The 26,620-nt window shown below is 46.1% G+C and overlaps 1 protein-coding gene across 7 annotated transcripts in view; it reads right to left on the reverse strand.

Annotated features, from left to right (window-relative positions):
* Positions 1-8,241: 8,241 nt before the first annotated feature.
* Positions 8,242-26,620, reverse strand: part of LOC116229699 (gamma-aminobutyric acid receptor subunit alpha-3-like) — an 87,940-nt gene continuing 69,561 nt past the window's right edge. For 6 of the 7 annotated variants that reach the window (XM_090150213.1, XM_090150212.1, XM_031594354.2 and 3 more), the window contains 4 exons: positions 25,364-25,507; positions 24,071-24,223; positions 21,618-21,829; positions 8,528-14,503 (listed from right to left, as the gene is read on the reverse strand). In XM_090150213.1, the coding sequence (XP_090006339.1) occupies positions 14,174-14,503; positions 21,618-21,829; positions 24,071-24,223; positions 25,364-25,507 (839 nt within the window). In that variant the 3' untranslated portion in view covers positions 8,528-14,173. Of the gene's footprint in view, positions 8,481-8,527; positions 14,504-21,617; positions 21,830-24,070; positions 24,224-25,363; positions 25,508-26,620 lie in introns of those variants that run through there. The other variant, XM_090150218.1, reaches the window with a different exon arrangement.

Consider the following 26,620-nt stretch of genomic DNA (forward strand, 5'->3'; position numbering starts at 1 on the left):
CCACTTCAGGCTTTTCTCTGCATTTTTCTCCCTCCTCCCATCTGGAGGAGCAGCTCCAAACCTTCCCAATGCTCCTAACACTCAGGCCTTCATAGCAGCAAGCCCTCTGCTCCCCCCCCCCCCCTCCCCGTTCTGTGCCTCGGTGCCTAATTGTTCTAATAGTTTCTCAAAGCCTCCATTTATCTTCTGCCATAATTCAGGTCTTTGTTTCATACTGTGTAGCAGAGGGAATAAAGCAGAGCCAGGACAATGAAAAATCAGACACTGAAGGGCAGATGGCTATGTCCCTCTGACCATGCACACAAGAAAAATCAGAACTACCTGCATTTTTGTTTGTCAACATCCATATGGTCCAGGCAAGATAATAACCACAAATGCCTGGGGCTGGGGTGCAAAGAATGGGGAGGAAGCACTCTATTGTGGCTGCCTGAGTGGTTGTAATGCTGGCACAGCAAAGCCTTTTGTCCGCTGTTTTTTCCCCTTTGCAGATTACTTTACTGGCTGCCTTTTGTGTTTCCCCCTCTCACTCCAACACCTCATTGCTCAGTTTGGAGGATATCTCCAGAAATTTAGGGCTGGCAATCCACAGCCAGGGCTTTCTGGTTCTGAATCCCTACTGCTAAGAGACCCATTAACTCTGCTCTGCAGCTGAACTGCACTGTTTGAACTCATCCTAGCAAACTTTTAACTCCTTGCCCTGTAATTTAATGAGCAATGTCAGCCATGGATTAACCACTGGATTCATCCATCTGCAAAGTGATCCCTGTGCTACAGGACCAGCCAGGCAAGCCCCAGCTCATCCTTCCCTGTCCTTGATTAGATGATGGCATGTTTTTCTAATCAGGAGAACCACAGATGGCAAATAAATGAAATGGTGGGAAAAAAAATCAAATTAATATTTATTTATGCTAAAACGCATCATCACTTTTATTTGTAAGGTATCCATGTATCAGAGGGACTGTGATTGCTTTGAACTTCTCTGACCAGCTCAAGCTCGGAGAGTTGGAGACATGCCATGCAAGCAGGTTCAAGGCAGGGAGGCACATTCACATCTGAATCTTGGGTTCCCCAGAACTCTTGCTGGTGATTACAAGGAGGGGGAGAGAGGGATTGTGTAACTATGAAACTCCAAAACGACCGTGGTTTCTTCAAAGGTTAGAGAGTGCTTGTGACACAGCAAGAGCCAAGGATTAAGCTCTAAATCCATGTTTTGTTCTCAAAAAGCTGTCCTGATCACTAACAAAGAAAACTCTCTGCTCTTGAGACATATTTATCTCCATCATTTAATCTCCATACCGTTGTTGGGTGCCTCTGGCAGGCAGCAGCCGGGAGCAAAGTGGTCAAAGCCCTCTGGTATGAGATGGAAGTGCCTCGCAGGGCAGGGCAAGGGCGAGGAGATGGTGGGAATACCTGGGGTGCTGCTCACTGGAGCTCTGACAGCACCATTATTGGCCCTGGTGGCAGGGATGGTTGGGTTAGGGCGGAGCTGCAGGATGGGGCCTGGAGGCAGTGGTTCCACGCACTCTGCTGCCCATATGTAGCTTTTGTCCATCTGTCCTTTGTGTCAATCTCATTTACTTCAAGTGCTGCAAGCAGAGAGCTATAGTCTGCCAACACATATTCAGTGGGCTTCGGCAAACAGCAGTGCTTTGCCAAAAAGGCTCTGCTCTTTCAGAGCATCTTCCAAGGGTGGAGAACACTAAAGGGTGTAGGGAGAGGTGATCCCTGCCCTGCACAGTGGGCTCTGGTCAACTTCTGCTACTTAAGTGTGGGCTGGGAAGTCACTTTGCACCACCAGGTGAATACCACTACTGGGGCATGACCATTAGAGAGCTGCAGTCCTTACAGAGGACAAGAAATAGAAAAAGCAAGGAGATTGAGCCTGGTTGCTGTGGGAGAGGTCTCAGCATGCTCTGGGGCTGCCTTGGCTGATTTTTGGAAATGCTGCCCTGGAGAAGAGAAGCCATCTGTGCTCTGGAGCTCTGCACATCCCACTGGTCACAGGGAAAACTTGGCATGTGAGCACAGGGTCCTGGGTGTTTTGCTGGAGGAGGAATCACTGGAGGCACGCCAAGGAGCCCAAAGTCAGTTCTTCCATCTGAAGAGATGTTTACATGGAGACAAAGTGCACAAAGCTAAATACTAGCACAAAAGCTAACTCTATGATTACATGAGGCAGGGCAAGGATGGGTGAGGATCCAGGACTCCTGTTCCAATGCAAGTTAACCAGTGGCCATCAAATGAAAGGAAAAAAACATAGTCCCCAATCCTAAAGGAAAGTTCTTCATCCCAAAAGAAGTGGGGAAACTCCCCTCTTTAAGACGCGGACACAAGTATGAGTTTAAGGAGCTGCTAGACCAACTCACAGAACAGCAGCACAAAATCCATTGAGAACTGTTAAGCACGAGCACTTCTGCTGGCAAATCCCTGAGCCACAGATTGCTAGAGGCTCTGTGACTGCTGAGGTTCTCATGCATTTTAGCCTCTCATGTATCTGCTATTTGACTGCTATCAGGAAGCAGATACTTTTCAGACAAGAATTTTAGTTCTCCAACTTTAACAGTGACACATGGGAAACTGTGAGCCCAGAAAATACCTGCACTATAGCTAGTTTAATTTTTCTTAATACCTGCTTTCCCCTTACACATAGCTGGGTAATATGTTTTCAGCAAATGGCTTATTTGCTTTAAATACGTGCAATTTCCAGGCATCCAAAGTGATGTAAAAATCCAGGTCAGATTCCCTGAATAGCTTCCACCACCAAAAAAAGCAACAAATGCTCTGAAGGGTTGAGCAAATCACATGGAGAACGGTTGGAGTCCTTCCGAAATCTCCTTTTTCACTATTTCCAAAATACTTCTATTTCAGGCACTTTCTGTATCCACCAGCAATAGGCTTTTTGTGAGCATGAGAAATGCAGACTCCATTCCCTGCTCTTCCCAGGTTTACAGGGCTCAGGTCTCCCTCCCCAGCTCTGCTCTCACCTGCAGCAGCGAGTTCTATTCTCTGGAGCTGCTCTGTGCATCCATCGGATTGGGTCAGGACCTGGAATGGGCAGAAGGTGATGCCAGCTCTGCCAAAGCCCTCACAGCAAGGTCCTCTTTGCCTTGGAGATGCCAGATTACGGAGTGGAAACTTGTTTTTCTCTGTGCCTTGAAAAAAATGTCTTTCTGTCCCCCCTGGTGAGGGGCCAAATGATTCAGCTTTGAAGGAAATATCTTTCCGTATGACCAAATTATTCCAGGCAAGTGAAGAGATGCAGTGTTTCAGGGAGGTACCAGTAATACTGAGCAGGGCTTGGATAAATGCTGCAACCCACTTCCTACTGACAGTAACGCACCAACCTCTCCTGACATTCTATGGCCTTTCCAAATAGCTCTGCTTGCAGATCCTCAGGTACCCCCATGGAAAATATTTAGGGACTGCAGAAACAAAGCCCCTGACCACAGTATTAGTGATTTTTTACTTTGAAATGAAATCAGAGTTGATACAGCTTTTGTTGATGATACACAGCATCCCCAAACTGCACATCTTCCATCAGAATGCTAGGGCTTCCCAGTCAGAAGCATCTCTAAAATCCCAGACCTAGTTGACTCGTATTATAGAATCACGTATAGAAACACGAATTATAGAATCATGTATTGGGGTTGGGTTGGAAGGGACCTTAAAACCCACCCAGTTCCATCCCCCTGCTGTGGGCTGGTTGCCCCCCACCAGATCAGGCTGCCCAGGGCTCCATATCACCTGGCTTTGAAGAGGGGCTAACACCAAATGGCTCTGATTTCCACAGAATCCACAAGCGTTCACAGTCAGAATGGTTCATTATAAACAGGTAAGCCTCGAGCTCTGACAGAGCCATCCAAAGTGCTTTGGCTAATGCAACACAAATTTTGGGAACAGAGAGATTCTTTGATCCAGGCTGAGTAAAGCACAGCACACTTGGGGTTGCATTTGAAAGTAATTAAAGATTTCTGCTATCAGACATGCATCCATCCCTCTCCATAACTCCAGAGGCCCTGCAGCACACAAACAGATCCTTTCTCCTGGCTGTGGGACCAACGTCCCTCACAGGGGAAGGAGGGCTTTGGGAGCGATGAAGCACTGCACAACTCATTTGTGTTATGCTCCTCGTAGTGGGGAAGTGCTTCACGAAGCCGTCCTTTTTATACAAGTATTTTCTTTAACTGAATTCCACTCAGTTTTCCTCGGGCAACAAATGAATTTTGTTTACCAATTCATTTATGGAAAGCTGGCTTGAGCCATCAGAGGCATTTGAAGCCATGCTGAAACATGGCAATTTCAAGCACTTACCTGCCTCCTTCCTGCGAGTCTTCAAAGCAAAGGTTACCAGGACAACAGAGCCCACTCAGTCCAGCAGAGTGAATTATTTTTTAGGTGATGTCATTATTAGCTGGGCACCAACAAAATTATGCAAATGATCTCCCTAGCCAACAGGAAAAAGTCCAACAAGGAACACAGCAACTACCCTCAACTTAAGAAAGGTAATGTCACGCAAATCCTAATCATTAATATCTTTCAAACCCTTCTGAGGAAGCTGGCCTCATCCCAGCACCGCCCCTGGAGGGACCTGAGTGAGGTCCTGAAGCACCAGTTGCTTGAGGGCTCCTAGCTGATAACAAGTGTGTTCTGACAGCAGCAGTTCTTGGGGAAAGGAGATCTCTCAGCACTACATTACATTGCTATAGATGGTTATTCAAGCTCAATAAATCCTTCTTATCAACCCTGTCTCGCTACCCCTCATAATTTAAGCATGGTGTAATAAGGCAGCGTGAAGCAAGGGCTAGTTTTATGGTCAAACTGGGGATTACAGTCTGGCACAGATATTTAAAGATTCACAACAGCAAAGAGAAATTGTAAGAGGATCCTAAACAGCTCCCCTTGAGCTCTGCGAGATGGGCTGATGAGTTACAGTCATTTCCAGTGCAGGGCTGGGCTGATGCATGGCTGAGCTGGGATCAGTCTTGAGACTTACTGCTCCTCTTGCAAATGTAAACCCTGCACATGCTGAAAAATTATGTGCTGATTTCAGAGGAGGTATCTGTTTGTACTACATGTATTGTTATCCCTCTTTTATTATTTTTTTTAATCATGAATATTGCATGGCTTTCTTTCTTTCCCTGAATAAACTCAACAATGGTTTTTCTTTTTCTTTTTCTTTTTCTTTTTCTTTTTCTTTTTCTTTTTCTTTTTCTTTTTCTTTTTCTTTTTCTTTTTCTTTTTCTTTTTCTTTTTCTTTTTCTTTTTCTTTTTCTTTTTCTTTTTCTTTTTCTTTTTCTTTTTCTTTTGTCTCCTGTGCTCCTTCATTCTTCACAAACCCAAAGGAACACCTTTCCCCTTGCAAGTGACTTGCCACACTGCTTGGAGTGAGGAGCCTTTGCTCTCCAATTGCCTCATTACTGAAGACAGCCCAGCCCAGCCCACTCCTTCCTGGCACCACATCAGAAGAGGACTTTGTGGTCTTGACAACTTGGCTTCTTTTCTCTGTCTGTGTTACATGAATAATAAAAATATATTGCTTCTTTCTACCAGCCTTTCCTCACTTACATCCTTAAACCATCATGGCTACAGCACTACCTCTGCTCAAACCATGGCTGGCCGTTCCTAAATTGTTATTTATCAAGGACTCCAAAGTGCTTGTATTGAATGCCTAATGCTCAGACAGTTCCTACACATATCCCCTTCCAAAGGAAATCACCCAGTACTGTTTTTCAGATGTTTTCTCTCTGGCACCCAGGAGGGTGGTGTTTCCCACTGGCAGCAGGGAGGGAGATTTCCTGCGGTTGATAGCCACAGCTCCAGGTGCACCATCCAACCCCTCTGCAGCCCACTGCTTGATGCTGGTGTAAAGGTGGGGGAGGACATCTCCATCCCCATGAAGGACTGTGAGCATCCACAGATGGAGCTGGGAAGCAGTGTGCCTTGCTGCTAGCACTTCACCTGTCTGACTAGTGTGACAAGAGGAGGTTGGGATGGAGCAGGGGAGAAATTGCAGCCTTTTTCTACCTCCAGTTCACAGGAGGATGTGCTTCAGGTATCAAAGTGCTCCCTGTGAGGCTCCTGCATCCTGCCAATGTGTGAAAGTTTAAGGAGGAGTGAGTTCCAACAAGCCGTAAATCCAGCAAGCGTGGATGTACTCCATGGAGTGGGGCAACTGTGAACTCTTAGATCATGTTCTTGCTGACAAGCTGCTGATGGACTGGTTTGCTCAGGAGGAACAGGACTTTGCAGAAGAAAGGATGGAAATGGAAGAGACCCATAAGTAGGGGAGTCCTGAGGCATCAGCCCTACCTGTCTTACAGGGAGGGGGGAGAGATGAGAGAACAAGGGGAGAGATGAGAGAGCAGCTCTCACAGAGGGAACCCTACGTTATGTTGGGTTTCTGATCTCACCACATGGATGCATGAAAGCTGACTGAAGGCCGGTGTTGGGCTCTCACCTTACCCCATGAGGAGGCAGAGTGCAGCACTGTGGCTGTGGGGCTGTCTGGGCACAGGGGACACATTTCTCTCTTCCCAATATCGTGCACTGCGGGAGCCGCACATCAACAGTTCCCTCCCTGAGCACTGCTGTGCTATAAGCACCTAATAATAAAAGCTGGCTATTGCTTCCCTAAGACACCTGTCAGCTTGTGTGCTAAGTGGCAGAGTAATAAATACTTGTTCTGCTCTGCCTTTCTTCGTGAATTCTCCCAGCTCTGCCTGTTTTCATTAGAATTTCTTTTCTGTGGACACTGCAATTACACTCTGTTCCTCTTCAGGGCCCTTGTTCCAGGTTCAAATAGAGAAGTGATAATGCAGGGAAGCTTTTTACATCGCTGTTTATTTTTGTCTCCTGAGTCAGGAAGATCTTTTCAGGCTGGGTCCAACCCTGTGCTGTTTTGATTGAGGGAGGACTCGGGGAAAGGGGTGAAAGCTCCAGGTTCCAGCTTTAATCACTGAAAACATAGTGGGTTCCTTCCTCATATGCTCTCACTGAGGTCACGAGCTATGCTCCTTCCTTGGGAAGACATAAATATGCAGCCTGTACTGCTAAGACCTGTGGTAACCATCCATCTGCCACAGCAGCTGCGAGCCCGCCGCTCCTGAGCCTCTTCTGTCATCCGAGTCTGAGCAAGAAGGAGGATTCAGCTGAAAGCAGCAAATTCAAATGTGCAACTTTCCTGTTCAAGGTTGCAATATGCTTGGAGATATTGTCCCGCCAGCAAGTCCCTGGTGCAGCTTCCAGATGGTGCTCTGGGAAAGGGGAGAGAGTTCCACTTCTTCAGGTGCAGAAAACTAATGATGACACTGGAATTATTTCCTATGCAAATTGGGATTGGAGTCCAAATGAAGTCCCTGCACCTTAAACTTCCTTCCTAGCAGACAGCACAGTCACCTGGACGTGCCAACCCTGGCTGAGTGTCGTGACATGGTCAGCTAGCTAGAATTAATTCTCTAGAACCAGGGCAGCCACAATCAAAACCCACTGTTGCAAAGGTATCTGGTCTATGGTAAATCTTAAATCACTCCTGGAAGCTGCATGAATGACCGAAGTGATGCTAGATGTTGTAATAACATAGTAGCATGTTAGCATGGCTTGAACTGCCCACCATTTTCCCTTATTGTGTTTTCAGTCTACCACATGGCCTAAGACATTGGGGCTAAAGGCCTTCTGTGTCCTTTTGCCTATCAGGGTCACTTTATGGTATGTTTCAGATGAAGAAATGTACATGGTATGCTGCATAAACCAGCATCTTGGCCAGGACCTCTTCTGACTGCCCCTTGATCAGTGGAAACCACAGTTCATGTTGTACATAAAGAAATACCAAAGTGCTTTACTAGAAAACCAGGCTCTATCCATAGCTAACACTACAGGCAACGAGTACAGGTCTCCTCCCTGCCCACCTATCACACCACCACCGTCCTGCCTTGGGTTGGATCCCAAACTCTCCAGCCAATTGGCCTTGAACGTATACTGGCTCTTCCTGTCACTGAAAATAAAAGCATTTTAAATATGGTACAGTGGCAACCATAGCATATTTTTATGCTCTTTTATTTTCCCCTGGAATACTTGGTTTTTTTTCCTGCTCATCTCAGGGACAAACTCTCCAGCTGCACAGGCTGCCTGAAGCCCGGAGGACTTTCTCTCTTTGGTTTTGAGAATTAGACCTTAGAAAAAAAAACAACAGTGAAGAGGTGTGGGGTTTTTTTTAAAATATGAATTTTTATTTGTTGATCAGAGTTCAAGAGAGTGGGTAGAGTGGAAAAGCGGAGTGAATTCATTCAGTGAAAAGGTCTAGTCCTGCCTTACTGTTAGGTCAGGAAGTCAGTAGGTGGTCAGAAGAGTCCTCCTCATCCACTCATCTTGTTGACGTCATTCACATAGCTCTTGCTTCTGACATTTTCCAATCTCTCTTCAGAACTTCACTGTAATTTTTGAGACATTTTTCTGTTGCTTTAACTTGCTGAAAAAGCTAAAAGCTGAAAAAAATCGCAGGACTCAAAATCCTGCTCGTTAGAATGGGCAATAATTTTTTTTTTTTCCAGCAAAGGTTGTAAAATACAGTTCAAAAATACAAACAGGCATTGAACATTGCACCAAAAAGCATTTGAAACATAAACCTCAGAAAGAGAAAGAGAGAGAAAAAGAAAGGGAAAACAGAGTGAAAGAGGAAAGTCACAGTTTCCATGAGAAATCCCTTAAGAAAGTGGCTACCAGATAGTAAATAGAGAAAAGAAAGTCAACAAAAGATTTTAAAATGTTGTTTGTTTTTTTTTTTTCCTAGTTGTTAATTATTTACAGCTGTAATAACAGGATTGTCATGCATTAATCTGCTGCCAGCTAGATCCCTTCTCATAGTGGAGTAAAAAGAGTCTCACAAGATGGAAAACAAAACAGAAGACATAGCAGGAGCATGGATTCAACCTGAGGCAGGGAAAATGAGCATACCCTCTGGCATTTTGTTGCAATGTGCTCTTTCTTTCAATGGGCTGCCCTAGTGTGATGCTAATGCAATGTTCCTAGCAGCCACAAAGGCTTCAGCTAATAAGCAGCAGGTATCTCTCCTTCAGAGAGGACATTGGCCTGTGAGTGCCTCAGAGTTCTAGATGAAATTCTAGAACGTGGGAGCGCTTGTGGCAACCTGCCTAGATGAGGTGGGCTCAGAACCTGCCTTGTGCCAACCAAGAGGAATTTTTCCAATCCAAAGACAGCCTGGCAAAGGCAACCTGGTAGTGACTCAGGTTTCCCAACTCTACTCTTATTACTTTTGTGGTTGCAAAATCAAGTTATTCAGTATATGATTGCCTTTACGTTTGCTGGTTCCCTGCAAAAAGACGGGAGAAAGCAACACACTTTTCAGATGAAACAGTGCTGCCAGCAGTGTAATGTGAGCCAATGGGTTTAGCAAGCTGACGGGACCTTCAGGCAGCAGTGAAGAGCTAAGAGCCTTCGAAGACAGTGAGAGCATCCTGGCTCACGTGACCAACTGAGGCCCAGGCTTCCATCTCTAGGCAGATGGGATCTTAAAAGCCCAGGTGCTTCTCTTACCTGCAGCATTCCTTTGGCCATGGGCATGACAAAAATGGATCCTGCCAGGCTTTGTGCTCTGTCCCAAAGCAGGCTCACTCTGCAGCCCTGTGCTGCAGCACCTCAGCTGCACGCACCCGTGCTGTTGTGGGAGAGCTAAAGGTTCATGGCATTCATCTGCTGAAAAAGCCATGCTGCCTTCCTGAGTGCACCCTAGCGTCAGGGGCAGGAATAAAAAGGCTGTGTTAGAGAAATTGTGACATGCAGCACTAAGTTTTCCCAAAAGGTGTGAGCAATGCTGCCAGCAGTGACCTTGGTCTCAGCTAGCATGTCTCCATTAAGGGCTGGGAGTGCAGAGATTCTCCTGCCTTGCTCCCCTCTGCCTCCCAAAGCCATCAGAAGATCTGCAGAGACAGATGAATTTCTTTACAGAAGATTTAGCAAAGAGAATGAGAATAAAGTAAAACAATTTAAAGTGGCAGTTTTCCCTCCCAAAGAGAAAGAAGTGTGACTTCTAGATATAAAGAGTTTGTGAGCATAACTATACACACACACGCACGTATATATATGTAAAAAAAACCTTGGCTGACTGAACAACAACAAGGTCAAACAGTAAATATTTATACCTTGAAGCCATCAATCCCATCTGTGCTGTGGCATCTAGCCAAAAATGCCTTTGGGGTAGTTTAGCTTGATACAGAGAGAAGCTTAGTGAACTGTTCAGTGTTTTTTCCCCTACATCAGCATTAATAGAGCATTTACATTTTCATGAATATGCCTCTCCCCCTGGCTGAGCCCTCCCCAACACCAAGGAGGCAGGGAAATGTCTCTCTCAGGGCTGCAAAGCCCGTGTAGATATTTGATTGGGGGGGTTCAAGAGAGACACACCGTTTAGGGAAGAGGACTGCAGCAAGGGTAGTCCTGTTGAGATGGACCTTTCCTATGGCCCCACATTGGCTGCCCACTGTTCCAAGCACCTGGCATGCTCAAAGGGGTTACATGGCTTGTGTTTGGGAACAGTAAGCATGGGGTCTGCTCATACTGGCCAGGTCCTACAATGAATGAACTGGGTCCTCACCAGTGCCACCAAACTGGTGGAGGTCAGGAGAAGATGAACTGTGTTGGACTCAACACTTTCTGTACAACTTAGGGAGTGGTGGAAATGTCTTTGCTCACATTGAGTTGGTGCATGGAGGAGCACTCAAGTGTCACAGTCCTGCTTGGTGATGTTCAAGAAACATTTTCAGAGCAGTCATATGGGGGTATCTCTATCAGCCCTTTATAGTGAGTGGCACCCAGTGACTTCTCCCCTCCCTCCTGCACCACAAACAGCATGCACTGCCTCTCCTGCCTGCCTGGATGGCCTCACTCCAGCCAGCCCCTGCCTTCCTGAGCACAGAGCACCCCAAAACCACATCGATTGTGCCTACATATGGTTTCAGAGCAGGGAAGAGGCAAGGTGTCAATGCCAAGACATCCACCTGTCTTTCTGAGGAGGAACGTAGCTGCAGCTTGGAACTGCACTGTCTAAGGCTGCAGAGCAGGGGTGCAGAATAACAGATCATTTTGGTCACTTGTATGGACTTCCTGGGAGACTGTCCTCAAGTCAGAGGGCTTTGGGTCTTGCAAAAAGAAAATAAACACTGGAGCACTGAAGTGACACGCAGAGCCCACTGTGCACAACTGGCTTTCCATGGAGCAAACTATTGGTGGCTATATGCAGGTCCATTCCTGCACAGCCCCAGTTATGAAAGCAGAGCCCTTAGCTGCTGCCACAATGAGGATCCAACCCCAGTAGCTGGTGCTGGGCTAGCTCTGTAGAAAAAGGGCCCATCAGCAGCCTCGTGTTAGCTGGGAGGGAAACATCCCAATTTGAGCCTCTGACAGATTTTAAAAAAAGAACATTATCTTCTCTGTGATGTCTGCTGGCAGGAGATGCTAAACCACTTATTTATAACTATCTTCCTGAAATGCTTCCCTGCTTGGAAGCCAAACTACAAATCCTGTTTGGTTTGTTGTCTTTAACCAAAGGATACCGGTACTTCTGCTTCCAGTTGGCAGGAAGACTCAGCACCAGTGCCAGGCTGTGGTGGGAACAGACTTGGCTTTCAAGGCGCGTTCACACTGATCCAGGGAGGGAGCTTTTACCCAGCAGAGAGCAAAGTTTTCAGAGTCAGGAGAGCAAAGGCAGGCCAGCAGGTGGGTGGCACTGGAGGGCAGCATCCTGGGGAGGAATGAGAGCCTCGGGCAACTGGGGGGAAGAAGAAGTGGAGAAGTGCACCCGAAAGTGCGGTCAGCCAGGCAGGATCACCCTCAGGCAGAAGGGATTCTGGGGAATGCCTGGGGAGCAGAGGGGACTAAGGAGGAGACTCAAGTCACTGGATCTCATATTTAGGCTTGCCTTTGACATAATTCCATTAGTAAACACAGTATACTCTTTGTTACCATTTTATTGTGTTTGTTTTGCTTTTTATAGGGTTTCTATTTCATTCACTTAGGCCTGAGTATTATAGTGACATGAATGTTTTATGAGATACACTTCATCTAGCTTATTTAAGAAAATGACATCCAAGTACAAACCAAACAGCCTCATGGCAGTTAGTGCAGCAGTGACTGCCGGGGAGCCCAGGAGACAGAGGGCAGCAGCAGTGGTACTCGCTGCTGGAAGGATGGTGTTGGTATGGGGAGAGCAGGAGGGTCCTGGAGGAGCAATGGGTGTGGAGCAGTGCTCAGGAGGCTTGAAAGCAGCATGGCTGTGTCCCCCGTCCAGCAGAAGAGCTGGGGATGGTGCACCCTCCCTCCACTCCTCCAACCTGATGCTGGAGCTTTTCCCTCCTCACAGCCCTTGGGAATGAAAGGCACTGTAAAAATGTCATGGGCAGCTTGGGGTGCGGATGCTGGGGATAGAGGTGGTTTCCTCAGCATCTGCTTTGGGAATGTGCCGTCTCTCACCCCATGCTGTCTGCTGGTGGGGATGTGCTCATGGATGGACCATGCCAGGGGCTGAGCCAAATGACTCTGAGTTCCTCTCCTCGTGCACTGCTGTTGAGCCAGCAAGTGAGGTAAGGGACAGGCAGGACACCACCAATGCCACACACACCACAGGACAAAGCATCCTGCTCTGCCCTGCACTGTCCCCATGGATATTCCAGGTGGGGTGAGCCCTGCTTGTGCACCAGATGGAGAACTGAGCTAGGTGCAGAGGCTCAAAGCAATGCTGAAGACATCAACCTGGGGGTTCTGAGTCCCTGGGCAGACTGCATGGACCCAAAATGTGGTGGGGGCAGGTCAAGGAGATGGTCAGAAGGGCAGCAGAAAGTACCAGAGGGCTTTTCTTGGAAGAATTTGCAGGTGTTAGAGCTGGGTCTTGTCTCAGTGGTTTTGTGGGATGGCACCTGACACACATCTCTCTGGGACAGCAATATCACCCTGCTGTTTCAAAGGGCCCCTTCTGCTGTCCTCCCTGGGTAGTGAGGATGCTCATTCACGGGGGACAGGTAGGTTCTCAGGGATCAACTGCAGCCTCATCTCCCACAGATGGCAAAATGACTCATGGTGCACCAGGGAAGCAAAGGGCCTGAATCAGCACTGCTGCAGCTCTAGGGCATCAGAGAAGAATGTACCATGGGACACACCACAGATGTGCTCCTCTCTGTTGGTGAGGCTCCCCTGAAAGGCATGGGCTTCTATGCCTAAATCCCCCTTCAAACAGTGAGATATTGCTGAGGGTTACTGAACAACCAAAGGAAGATGAATGGGGAGCACAGGAGATGCCAAGAAGGGGAAGTGGACAGAGAGAAAGTGATAAATCACCCATCTGAACATGATCTCTATGGCTTCCAGTCCTGGGGTTGAATGCATGTGGCCTCAAAGCTACTGTATCCTGTCCAAGGCATCAGACTTGACTTCAGTTGCTGACAGACCCTGAGAAAAATTATTTCTCTGGCAGAAAACATCTCATCCTCTAACAAGGATTGCCCCAAGGATACAGCTGTCCAATGGACAAGACCTTTCTCACCTGTTCTCATCTGGGAAGAGACATGGAGGAAACCAGCAGCTGCGTTTGGTGGTGACAGAGAAGAGGAAGCCCTGTAGGTAACTACAAGATACTATCACACTGTTCTACCCTTGCCATGGTTCTGCTGACCCCCTGGACACCAAAAAGCAGCCCAGCAGACTGCCTCTGGAAGCTTCCATGTCCTTGAGTTCAAGCCACCAGGAGAATCCACCACGCTAGGGCAGTCCATCACAGAAGAGGAGGAGGGAGGCAAGAGTAGCAGCCCCCAGTGGAGTGGAGCATGGGATGGCAGTATTGTGCAGATCATGCAGATGGCAGGAAGTGGGAGAGATGGAAGCACAGGGTGACTTGGGCGGATGGGGGACATCAGACTCACGATGTCAGAGGCACAACTTGTTATTATCCTTTTCCTTTCCTTTTATCATTAAAGTAAAACAAAAATAGACATATACAGGATTAAATTAAAATCACAGTTCTGTTTACATTATAAAAGAACGGACTAATAGTAATAATAGCATTAATTTCAAATGAACAATAATAATAATTAAACAAAACAGGAAAAGAAGAAAGCCCTGGAGAATTCCTGCCTGGATGGTGCTCACTGATGGAAGGTTTGTTTGATTGGTTTTATTGTTTGGGGATCATTCCTTTGATAGCTGACTCCCGGTTTACGTAGGTGGCCCAGTAGACCAAGTTGAAAATGGCAAAGAGGACTGGAAAGACGATGCGGGACATCTTGTCTACCTTGCTGACACTGTTGTACGTCTTCTTACTCTCTGGGAACTTCTCCTCTAAGCGGGGCATCTTGGGGGGTACGTTGGTGGCAGTAGCGGTGGCAGAAGCACTCTTGGAGATGGTGGGCAGGCCAGGGTCCTTGGCAATGTTGAGGGGATACGTGGTGCCAACTATGTTGTAGGTGTTGTTGGTTTTCTTCGCTAGTGCCACTGGCTCTTTTTTCTAGGGAAGGTGGAAGAAGAACAGAGATGAGGTGACTATAGAATTGCACAGAGAACATTTTGTCCTCTGAGTTCACTTGCCTGTCTGGATGAGAAGGTGGGAAAGGATGCAAGGAACAAGAGATTGAGAAGGCAGCATTGTGGAAGGAAGGAGAATGTGGTGAGAAGGTGACCAGAACTTGTGACATCCGTCACAGCTGCTGGAGTAGAGGGATGTGCTGGAATACATCTCCTTCAATTACATCACCTGTTCTGTGTAAGAACACTGCCTTAGTGGCCTGAGTATTTCACAAGGACATCATGACGTCCAAAATGCCTCTGGGATTCTTTAGGGCATTGCATGGCCTCCTAGTATGATATAAAACCAACAGAAAGTGTTTGCCATAGCCCTGAATTTGAGGATTTCAGATGCTATAGGAGTGGAGGGAAACCTTTCATCTTGCCTTCATATCTAAGGATTGCTGCAAATCAAGGCAGATAAGTACAGCTCTGCCACAGGCTGCAGGGACATCGGGACATCAGTGCTGTCTGTGCTGAAGGGTGGAGAGCTTCTATAAAAAACGGAAAGGATGCACGTATGTGTTTGATGTGGTGTGTTGAAGGATGAAGGAGAATGTTTAAGGAAGACAATTTCAATGTTAGTGAAGATGAGTGGACAGGAAGATAGAACTAGAAAGTCATGATGGATGCTTCCCCTCCTCTGGAGATCCTCCTGTTGCTGTCAGGAACTTGGGACCAGATGCACTATAGGCTATAGTGTATGAAGCAATTCAAATCTATTGGGAAAAGCCCACTGAATGAAATCTGTTCACGTGCAGACATCAGGCATCCTACACATCCCAGCACCTCTGTGCGTCCATATGGTGTCCACTATAATGACACCCAGAGTCAGAGCTAGACACAGCAATGAATCATAGTGGGAATCTAAAATCTAAACTCAGAATGAAGTGTGATTTTGGATCTCATCTTCTATTCAAAAACAACTGGAACACAAGATTAGGCCTGTCCAGCCATTCCCTAGAATTGCTTGGTACGGTCTTGCATGTAAGCACATGGGAACCATGTGCAAAGTGACAGCCAGGAGAAGGGGAGAGCAAACAGCCAGCAGGACATGTTCATCTCAGCCTTCCAGCCTGGGAACTAATAGCAGGCAGTACCTCTGGGTAGCACAAGGAACTGGAAAGGCCAGATTGACCATCTATCCTGTAGAGATGCTCCAAGGGTTTCAGGCTGCAGTTCTGTTGTAAATGCATCCACAGCCACCGGGAATATTTCTGGTTATCTTAGAAAAAGCAGACTTCTGTGCAATCTTTAAATCCCTCTCCAATAACACCGTAGCTCGGACTGCAGCCTCACAGTAATTACAGCAATTACAGCAATTAACCTGCTGTTAGAATGAGGTCTTCAGCATCCAGATCAGACTAAACCACTGATCAGACCATATTCATACTCCTTTTTGGATAATGTGGAAGAGATTGTTAATGATCTTTAATGATTAATTGTGTGACTGATTCCTGCAATTGTTGGAACCACGTCAGCCTTTACCCTCTGTATAGGAGGTGAACTTTTCCTGCTAAAAAGCTGACAAGAAGCAAATAAAGGACAAAAGGTGTTCTACTTTCTAAAACATTCAAATGTGTTTTAGTACGATTAGTTATTAACATAGCTACTGGAGGTAATACAATAATTAATAATCAGTAATGAAATGAAAAACACTTGTTTGCAGAATGTAATTTGAAGTGCACTGTGATTATTTGAGTACTAATCAGCCATAGTACATAAATAAGATGTCTGTAAGTGACATGACATTCTCAGCCTTGGCTAGCTTTTCTGCCCCAGAACTTTTAGAGTGACTTTTTTCAGTTGTCCACAGCTATCTTCTGCCCTGGACAGAGCTGGGAGCCTTTGCTAAACCTCCAGGGCACCAGCTTCCCATCAAGGCACACGTGTGAGAAAACAGGCTCCTGAGATATCAGAAGGAATGGTTCAGCCTGAAGTCACTAGATTGCATTTTGAAATAAGTGTTTCAGGCAAGATTTTGATAATTAAACAAAGCAAAATGCGCTTATCAGCTGCAAAGTAGCCCTCCGCTTAACTCCTGCATACTTATCTGCGAGGAGTTCCATGTCAGACTGGAACAGAAGGAGAATAGAAAAACAGGAGGAAACCCCACATTTGCATTTGAAAACTTGTCCTAGTTAAAACATCTATGCTGAAAAGCTGTGGCCCAGTTTGGGCTCTGGGAGACCAAGTCTGAGCTGCTGTCTTGAGGGAAAAGCTGTGAAACCTGGTCTAAAGATAAACACGTTCCCTGGATACTGTAGTCTGACAAGTTCTTCCACAAACACACACTGGATTACAATGGCATTTCTGTCAGATATTCTTGTCTCCAAGGCCCTCTATTGAGGAACTAAAGGATAAACCCCTGCAATTGTGGGAATTACTGGTTCTGCTGATGACCTGTTGGAGACTCAGCTCTCTGCAGCTGCTCCCTGGTTAGAAGTTTGGGTTGGAAGCATTCTTGCCCTGATGGATGTCTGAGAGTCACCATCACTTCTGGCTCATGGATTGTACTGGAAAAATGCAATGTATTTGCCTTTTGCTACTGCAGAGAAAAGTCACCTGAATGCCTCCAAGTAGCTCCAATCTGGGGCATATTTGTACTCTATAATTCAAAGCCCAGTAACTGCAGTTGACGTTCCAGCAAACGTGGCACGTCTCCCTCATGCCAGCCATAGCTCCCCTCTGGAGTGTGCCAGAACCTTGATTGTGCCTGAGGAACGAGGTGTTTTACACGGAGATGTCCACAGACTGAGAACAGATAAGGGCATGTGGCAATGTAATATTGCACTAACAAGCAGTCTGTGATACTGTCACCTGCTGGTATGACCCCTGGCATCACAGAATCACTTACACTGGAAAATACCTTTACAGTCATGAAGTCTAACCATCAGCCTTCCACTGCGAATCCACAGCTGAGCCATGTCCCTAAGCATCCACACATCTCCTAAGTACATTCAGTGAGGGTGACTCCAGCGCAGCCCTGGACAGCCTATTTTATGTCTAACCATCCTTTCCTTAAGAAATGCTTCCTGACACACAGTCTAAACTTTCCCTGGTGCAACTTGAGGATGGTTCCTTGCATTCTAGCACTTGTCACCCGAGAAAAGAGATCGACACTCATCTCACTACAACTTTCAGCTAATTAGAAAAAGCAGCGAGGATTCCTCTCAACCTCCTTTTCTGCAGACTAAACAATCCCAGCTCCTTCAGCCATTTCTCAAACATCTTGTCTTCCAGTCCCTTCAGCAGCTTCACTGCTCTTCTCTGTATGCATTTCAGCAACTCAGTATCTTTCTTGTAGTGAGAGGCCTAAAACTGAACACAGTATTTGTGGTGCATCACTCACCTCTCCCATCTAGTCTTCGTTCTGATTCTATGTGACTGACTGATGATTTTATGATCTCTGGATCTGCAGACAAAGGCTCAGAAGTTGGGTCAGCCCAGTATGCCATGTGGATAGTATTAAGAGAAAGAGGGTGAAATGGTGTGGAAGAATGATGCGTGGAGTCTAGTGAAGATGCTGAAAACATGAATAACGTGCAGTACTATGGGGAGCCACAGGTCACATGTGAATGTGGTAGGACAAAGAAGGAGACATGGGCTGCAGAGAAAGGGAAAAAGTCCCATCAAAAACAAATTTATCATAATGAAGCAGAAAAAAAAAAAAAAAGAGGTGGGTCTGAACCACTCTGTGAGTATGTAAATTGGTTGAAGATAGAGGCCTATGAAATCTTGTTCTTTGTTTCAGTTCCCTCTATTGGAAGGAGGGCACTGAAACAAAGATGCCATGGGTAGAAAGAAAAAAAGGAAAAAAACTAATGATTCTCAGATGACCATGATGAAGGGGCAAACTTCAGAATTGCTAAACAGTAGGTTGGACAAAAAGCCTGGCTTCACTCCATTTGAAGTGTGTCCTTATTTGTTCTCATGTGTCAGAGTGCAGCTAATTGAATTGGTTTTTTGTTTCTTTCCACCAAGCATCACTGCAGAGCAGTGCACAGATACAGAGCTAAAATGGACTTTATGCACAGCTGTGACATTGCCAGTGGAAACAGGTTTAGGTTACTGTCTTCCAAGTATGCTCCAACATGAGGGAGAGATGACAACATTCATGAGTTTCCAATGGAGAAATCACCATTAAAGGTTGCCCCTCTCAGCTTCCTGAGAAGTGACCACGTTGGCTCCAAAGACGGCCATCCCCATGGCTGAGATGGATGAAGTGCAGCAGGGCCTCATACACAGTCCCTCTGTCCTGAAGTGGGTTTGTTTAGCAAGATTCTTTAAGGATGCTGGAGATTGGGAGTTTCTCTGATTACTGGAGCCAATCTCTTTGGCCTTTCACTTCTCCCCAACTACTATCGTTTTCTACCTTCTTCCTGGTGATGTTTTCTTAAAATTCATCCCTAATAAAAAGTTCTCTGCATTGGATTCAGATACTCTTTCCAGTTCAATTGGCACCATTCAATTGGTTGGTTGAAGCCGCTATGCCACACACAAAAAAAGAGGAAATCATCTACAGTGAAAAAGTAGTAGTAAAGGACAGGATAAGCTTGGAAAATATTTGGGCCCAAGAAGCATTAGTCAAATCATATTAGTGTGCATTGAAAGAAATTTTTTGTGAGATCTATGGTAATATCTGTCTAATTTGCATTAGAGAAGGACTGCAGAGTATGTGCAGAGTAGCTCACAGAGCAGCCAGAACCAAAACCCAACTGTGGTTGTAGCCACAGCATGATCATTTATGATGTAGAGATCAGCCACTCACCAAGATCAGCCCATCATTTATATTATACCCCCCAAAACCTGCTTTTCCCCACAGAATTCTCCCTCTAAATTGATGGAATGGACAAAGAGGAGAAAGAAAGAATAGGATGACCCTGGGAAACTGGATGAGCTGGAGCACCTGTCAGCAACCAGCAGCTTTTGCAAGGCAGTGATTTATTTTAATTCAGAAGAGAAGCATTGCTGCTGTGCCTGCATTTGAGGCGAGGGCAGGGCTGACACCTATTGATTTTGCTCACATCCATGAAAGGAAACAATCAAACCTGGACTGAGTGAGGATCCTTGCCATCCCATCAATGAAGAACACTTTCTTTGGCTGGAGGAAGGCTCTCCAGAGACCAGCACTCAGTGTGGGCTTGTCACTGGCAGTTTTACTCCTCGTACCAACGCTTAAAAACGCCAACAGTTTTTCTTTTGCCTCCTCTTTCTTTTGTGGTTTCAACCACCTGGCTTGTCAATTGTTTCAAGAAGAGCTAATTAAAGGCTGGAGCTGAGCCAATAAGGCACCTTCATTCTGTAGCAAATTCACTGCTTGGAAATATTCAGTAGAATAAAGATGAAAGCAAATAGGGTGACACATCATATTCACAAGCTCTCTGAAAGTCCACAGCTGGTCAGGGAATTCTCCTTCAAGGAGTGCTGTCAGATGTAACTATTTGGAGCATGTATAAAGATGTGATGGAGAGAATGGGGCAGAGTTGGAGCTTCTGAGCTGCAGAGACCAGGAGTGGGTGAGCTGTCTGACTTTGGATCAGGTAAGGAACAGGGTTGGCTTGAAAAAGCACCTGTAGATTTGGAGTCCTTCCTGATTCTTCATCTGACAGCAAACTCTCACAAGGAGTGCTCCCTCTGAAACATTTCTGGTCCTGCATTGTTTTCTTGTTCAATTACCATATGTGCAAACACTTTTATCCTATTGTTTCAGCATGATTACTTTTGCAGTGTTAGGTCAATAAATAAATTGAGGAGAGTGCCACTTTTATGATGAATCAAAACCTTTGGAGCCCTTGCTGCTTTTTTGACTGTGCTCAATTCGCACAATTGCCTACATCTGTGTGAATCCCGACTTTGCACTGAAAGGGGCACAGTTGCTTTGAGGACCTGCTCTGATTCTTTGTTCATGACAATGACCCCAGAAGAGTTCCTCTTATTCCTGAGAAAAGTTCCTCCCATCTCTAGAGACCCAGTTATTGTACACGATGGAGGTGGAAGACCACCAGCAGGCCTCCTCTGGAGCCTTTCTGCCATGAGTCTGGTGCTCAGACCACAGCTGCAAAAGCAAATGAAGAGAGTCCAAGAAATACAAGACAAAGGCATTCAGCACCCAGTGATGGCTGTGGTTCTCCATAAGAGGCCTCTGCCCTCTCGCTGGGACCTCCATACCAGCGAGAAGACTGCCTGTTGTCCTCCTAAAAGTTAATGCAATTCTGCCAGGTAGAGCCTCACAATTATAAACAACATATTAAAATGCAAAGGAGAAAAATATAGAGGCTCCAGAACCAAGAACAAGGACAAATATGATTTTCAAATTGATTCAATAAATACAAGCAAGGAGCAGCATGCTACAGTAAGCGATTTCTCTGCACAGCTGAGATTAAGTCAGTTAGGAGGGAGGGGGATCGAGCAGAAATGGTGATGGCTGTCAGGAAGGATGCTACCAGAGAGGCTGAAGGGAAAACGTGGGTGATGCCAGGCACTAATTTGCTGCCAGTTGCTGTTTCCGATTGCTTGCTTCCCACCCACCCTCTTTGCCCAAGCTTACAAAGCAGCAGCTGTGGTCAATAACATGAGTGCTAGGAGCTCCCCACTGCTGCACCATGCTTGTCCATGTGGAGGGAGACCTACGGCGAGGGATACCCACTGCAGGGACATAGCAAGGTTGGTATCCCGTGGTATATTCATGTTTGTGCAGCATGCAGGCAACATACAGCAGAATAGAGAGAGACAGAGAAAGGAGATCACCAGTGCAGCAGGACAACAACATGCACGCATTTCCTTTTTGTCCGGAAAATGGTCATGCAGAAGGACAGAGGGAAAAGCAAGCCATTCAATCTGGCTGTTTGTCTCCATCTAAGCACAATGACCAGCCCTCCTCCATCATAACTCAAGAACCGCTCCAGTCAAGAACTGAATTGGGAACCCCAGTAAGTAGCACCCAGCCTCCTGAAGTGCTATGGGGCTGCATGCTACCCACTCCTGGTCCCAGCGCAGCTCTCTTGTGCAGCGTTTCTTCTCTATCACTCCACCCTGGCCTTGGCCACGGAGCTCACCTTCATCTCCTGGGCCTCCAGCACCTTCTTGCCATCCCAAGCCCAGCTGCGCTTGGTGAAGTAGTTGACAGTGGCAAATTCAATCAGCGCAGAAAACACAAAGGCATAACAGACGGCTATGAACCAGTCCATGGCCGTCGCGTACGCCACTTTAGGTAACGAGTTTCTTGCGCTGATGCTTAGCGTGGTCATGGTGAGCACAGTGGTGACACCTGTGGAAACACAGCAGAAGACGAGGAAGCTGTCAGACCATGCACTCGCACTCATCCATCCCTAGCATGCTTGTCCTCTGTCCCTCCTAGGAAAGAGTCAGCAAGAAAACTCGTCATGGGTTACACTGGCCCACAGATATGTTGTCCCCACAGAAAGGAGGAGATTCTGTCCACCACACACATGGACAAAGAGACAATAACTGTGGGCAGGAGTGGACAGTGGGACTCCAAGTCCTGCCTACATGGCCAGGCACGCATCAGTGGCCCAACATGCCAGAATGAGAGTCACTAGGATTTATCTTATAAAATGATCTGCAGCAAAATGCCTTTTAGAGCTTTTTTCATTAAAGCAAGCAACCACTGCTATCCATTTTCCCCAATAATATGCTTTTCAATTAAAAATGCATTAAAAACATTATAAAAATATTGACTAAATTTCACTTCCCTTAAGCTATACTCCTGGTAATTGAAGAGATTCAATAATATTGTTGGCAATACTTTCAGAGAGGAAAAAAAAAAAAAGAATAAACAACTGGAACTCTCATTATTTTCTTAATAGCAAAGCAAAGCAATTTGGGAGCTGAGACATTTTTCACAAAGGTAGCTTTTAATTTTTCAATCAGCTCTTTCCTGCTGAATCCTAGTTGCTACTTGAAGAAACCTTTCTAATTGCAAATATCAGGATAACATAAAAGGGAATCAAATATCCTCAGGGAAGGTCTTGTCCCAGGCACTGAGAAAGCAGACACACCCCGGGCTGGTGCAGATGTGGGAGTCCACCTGGGGCACGGACAAGCAGTGGTGCCTGGGTGTTGGCTCTGGAGGGGCAAATTGCAAATGATTCACAGATAGGTGAGTTGGAAAAGCTTATCAGTGCATCTCTTTATGCAGGCACTGGTCCCGTTTTCCTTGTGATATCTGTCTGAGCTTTGAGATGTTGGAAACCACACCACTTTCTGTCTTAATCAAAAAAGATGAGCTAGTGGTAAGATATACCACTTCTCTGTTTGGTGACTTTTGTGCAGTATGCTCTGTTAGGCTGTATCTGCAGGGCACTGTTATTTCCAGGAAACACTCCTTTTGGCATCAGCAGATCAGGGTATAAGGACAGATGCCTGGGATGGTGTTCCAGCACCAGGGCTCTGCCTGCCCCCTGACAGTGGGGTATGGCAGGGTGTTTGTGTGCATGAGGTGTAAATCCTGAACTCAAGGTCTTGGCAGAAAAGCACGGAGCAGTTCTGTTATATATTTGTGAAAGCTATTAATGTAAGTGCAATGCCTGAGACTTTGCCTCAGAAACAGAATCTGAAACCAGTTGAAGAAAATAATAATATATTTACCATGTAGTTATTCTGCCTCAGCTCAAGAGCCTGATACGTGGAGGTCTGACCAGGGGCACATTAGCAACTTCAAAGGTAGTGCATTAACTGCCTCCCCATGTATCTATCCTCTCCTCAACTCAAAAGCCAATACAGATAAGCAGACACAGTCAAATACATATAATTAGATGATCAATACCTTGATTACTATTAATATTTATGACTTGGCTTGTAGCAAAACATGGATAGGAGTATTTTTGCAGTGATTTAGTGGAAGAAGCACCAGGAAGACACTGAGAGCTATTCTGAGAAATGAACATCAGCTTTATCAATGCCAGTGACTTGGAGACTGGAGAAGACTGCTCTGATGGCTGGTCCTTCCTTGTTGTTTCTCAGCCATCCCCTTGGAGCATGTTTCTTTCAGTTCCCATTGGCTCTTTTCCCCTTCTGAGACTTGCTCCAAGCAGAACATGCTGACTCAACTCCTGGCAGCCAATGTGTGTCGGAAATTGGGATTCTTGATAATTTGGGTTTTTCTGCCTGCTATGTATTAATAAGGCATCCCATGGAAGGAGAAACCATCCACTGGGGTCCCAAGTCAGAAACTCCCTGGCAGGCAGCAGCCTATACACTGCCTCATCTTGTCTCCTCTCTGTGGGTGTCGACACTGGTATTCGAACCACAGATGCCACCAGCCCCATCATCCTGGGCCAGCACCCTGCAAACCCCCAGGTCACTTGGGCAAGGGGAGCTGGCTCCAGTGGACAGTGAACTTGTCCATCTGCCAAAGGGATATTGGATGCAGATAGTCCATCGCATGTACCAAATTGTTCTGCCCTATGAATCTAGACAAAGGGCTAATTTCCCATCATTTGCCTTTCTCTCCAGCCTGCCTGGGGACCCCCCATGCTCACAGACTCACCAAAAACTGTTCTGGCGGGGACAGACTCCCTGTTCAGCCAGAAGGAGACCTGGGACAGGATTACCGTCATGATGCAGGGCAGGTAGGTCTGGATGACGAAGTACCCGATCTTCCTCTTGAGGTGAAAGTGCGTGGTCATGACAACATACTCCCCTAGGGACACAACCAGTTAGAGGCACAGATCCACTGGGTGTTCAGGATGGGCCAACGAAGCACTAGCCCATCTCTGAAGCAATAAAGGTCTGTGTTGAGTGAACCTGCAAACTCTTAGGTTTTCTGTGACATGCCTGAAAATATTCTGCTTTTCCTCACTTTAATAACCTCAGAAAATAGGGCAAGTTCTGTGGTTCAAGGTCTGGGCTGTAGACCAAAAGAGCAGCTGTCTCTATTTTCCTTCAGTGCCCTATTCATCCTCTCAAAGAAATGCACCAAAGCTTTGGATATTTTGCTGGATTATTGTGCTTTTTTGTTGTGAGTATGGCTCTGCTAAGTCATTACACACAAGAGCCTTTAGCAGCTTTCTTGCCATTTCAGGTTATTCATCTGTACATTTTACTACAACTTAAGTAGAGAGATGGGCCAGATATGATGACATTTAGTCCCCTGGACTCCCTACATTTCCCCAAGGGAGGTGATATGAGTTGTTACAGACAGACACTATTAAAATCAAGTGCACCAGAGAGGAAATATCCTCAAATGAGAGAACTACTGGTGCATACAACAGAAGAAAGAAGAAAAAAAAAAAAAGCACGGAAAATAAAATGGGAGAAATGAGAGAAATACACAAGATAACAGAAGCTATCAGTACCTGAATTCAGAGGGAAAGGGAGGAGGAGCAGATGGGAGAGAAAGATGATTAATATTGGTCATTAATCAGAGGAAGCAATTGTTTGGGAGAATCTTCTATTAGCTATGATAATATTTGTGTAAGCAGATGCAGTGAAAATCACACATCATCATGTTCCACTTGCCTCCCCTGCCTGCAATGCTCTCCTGAGGGGCTGAAAAGGGATCCAAGACAAATGAACCTGCAGTACCAAGGACTAACTGGGCAAAATGGGGCAAATTTTCCACACAACACATCATTTCTAGAGAGATGGGTGAAAACACTAAAAGCTAAACAACTTACTGCCTTATAGTGACTGCCCCAGATACATTCTCCAACAGCACCATGGTGCTTGCAGCCTGCAGGTACTACCACTATCATTATGCCAAATTGTGGCATCCAATGCCCATGGGTCCATCTTGCCTTACAGTGTTCTCAACCTGTGCATCTTGTGGTCCCAAAGGTACCTGTGCTGGATCGAACCATCTCTGTCCCAACAACATGGCCCAGCAGGTCATACTGGTTCAGGCGAGATCCACCCTTTGCTACTTCCACGGATTTATCCTTCCCCAGGGTCCAGGTGTAGATTACCTCTGTTTTTGTGTAGGCATCTGTGGAGGAAAAGGAAGAATGAGCTCATGCTCCTGGCTGACCTAAAATACACCAAAATTAGCCTGTGGCCAAACTAATCCTTGCTATGCACTCCTCAGAGCCACATGGCTGAGCACAGCCAAGCATGGCCAGAGACCAAAGCAGTTCAGCAGCTGCTAATCAAATGAGCCAAAGGGAGCTACAGTTTTGGGAAAGCCCCACCGTGACCTGACAAAGACTGGGACAGACCTGCTGGGAGTGGCTGTGAAGACAGCTAGCACACAGATAGGGTTGATTTTTTTTGTTGCTTCAATTAAAAGTAAAAATTAAAAGCGTTTACCTTCAGGAGAAGCTCTCTCCAAGCCTCACAGCTCCGGAGGTGTTGTGCCCTTCCACCAATCTGCTTTTTCCACTGCATGATCACTGCATGCAGGCAGCCCTCCTGGCAGTGAGGGAGGGCACTGCTGAGCAAAGCTTGCCATCACACTGCAACAGGGACAGCCAGCAAGGGCTACAGGACTGCTAAAAGGGGAAGTACTGTGCTCAGAGCAAGGGCAACCTTACAGGGATTTGGGAGATCCACTCTCCATCCAGTTTCCTAATGCTTCTCTAAAACCAACGCAGTCATCATGTCTTCATGACCCCTTCTGTCCAAAAGTCTCTTTGTCCCCACAGATACTCCCTTTCCCAACAAAACCCCCACATTCTCAATGCTGCAAGTCCTACAGTATCCAGAAATGAATTTTCATCACATGCTACCAGGTGCTATGACACTTCATAATGCTCAAGCTTCCTGTCCAGACCCACTTTGCAGTACTGATCTTGGAAAGAACAAAGTTCACTATCTGCAAAATGCTTTAACAAGAATTTTTTCATTCATATTTACAACCAGCTTTTTGTATTAAGACATCTCTGCCTTGGGTCACATCAAGCCTACTATGAAAAATTCTTGACTCCTGTTCTGTTGTTGATTGCATTCTTAGGTAAACAGAATCAAAATGGTGTTTTGGAACTTCAGTACAATTTGAGAGCATTGCACGATGGCATAAAGTCACTAGAAGCAGATTAAAGAAGAAATACTAGTCCTAGTAAGGATCATAGGTGGAAACAAACTTCCTGTAGAAATGGACCTG

The sequence above is a fragment of the Phasianus colchicus genome, chromosome 14 (assembly GCF_987193195.1).
Source record: "Phasianus colchicus chromosome 14, bPhaCol1.hap1.1, whole genome shotgun sequence".
In the NCBI taxonomy this organism is placed as follows: Eukaryota; Metazoa; Chordata; class Aves; order Galliformes; family Phasianidae; genus Phasianus; species Phasianus colchicus.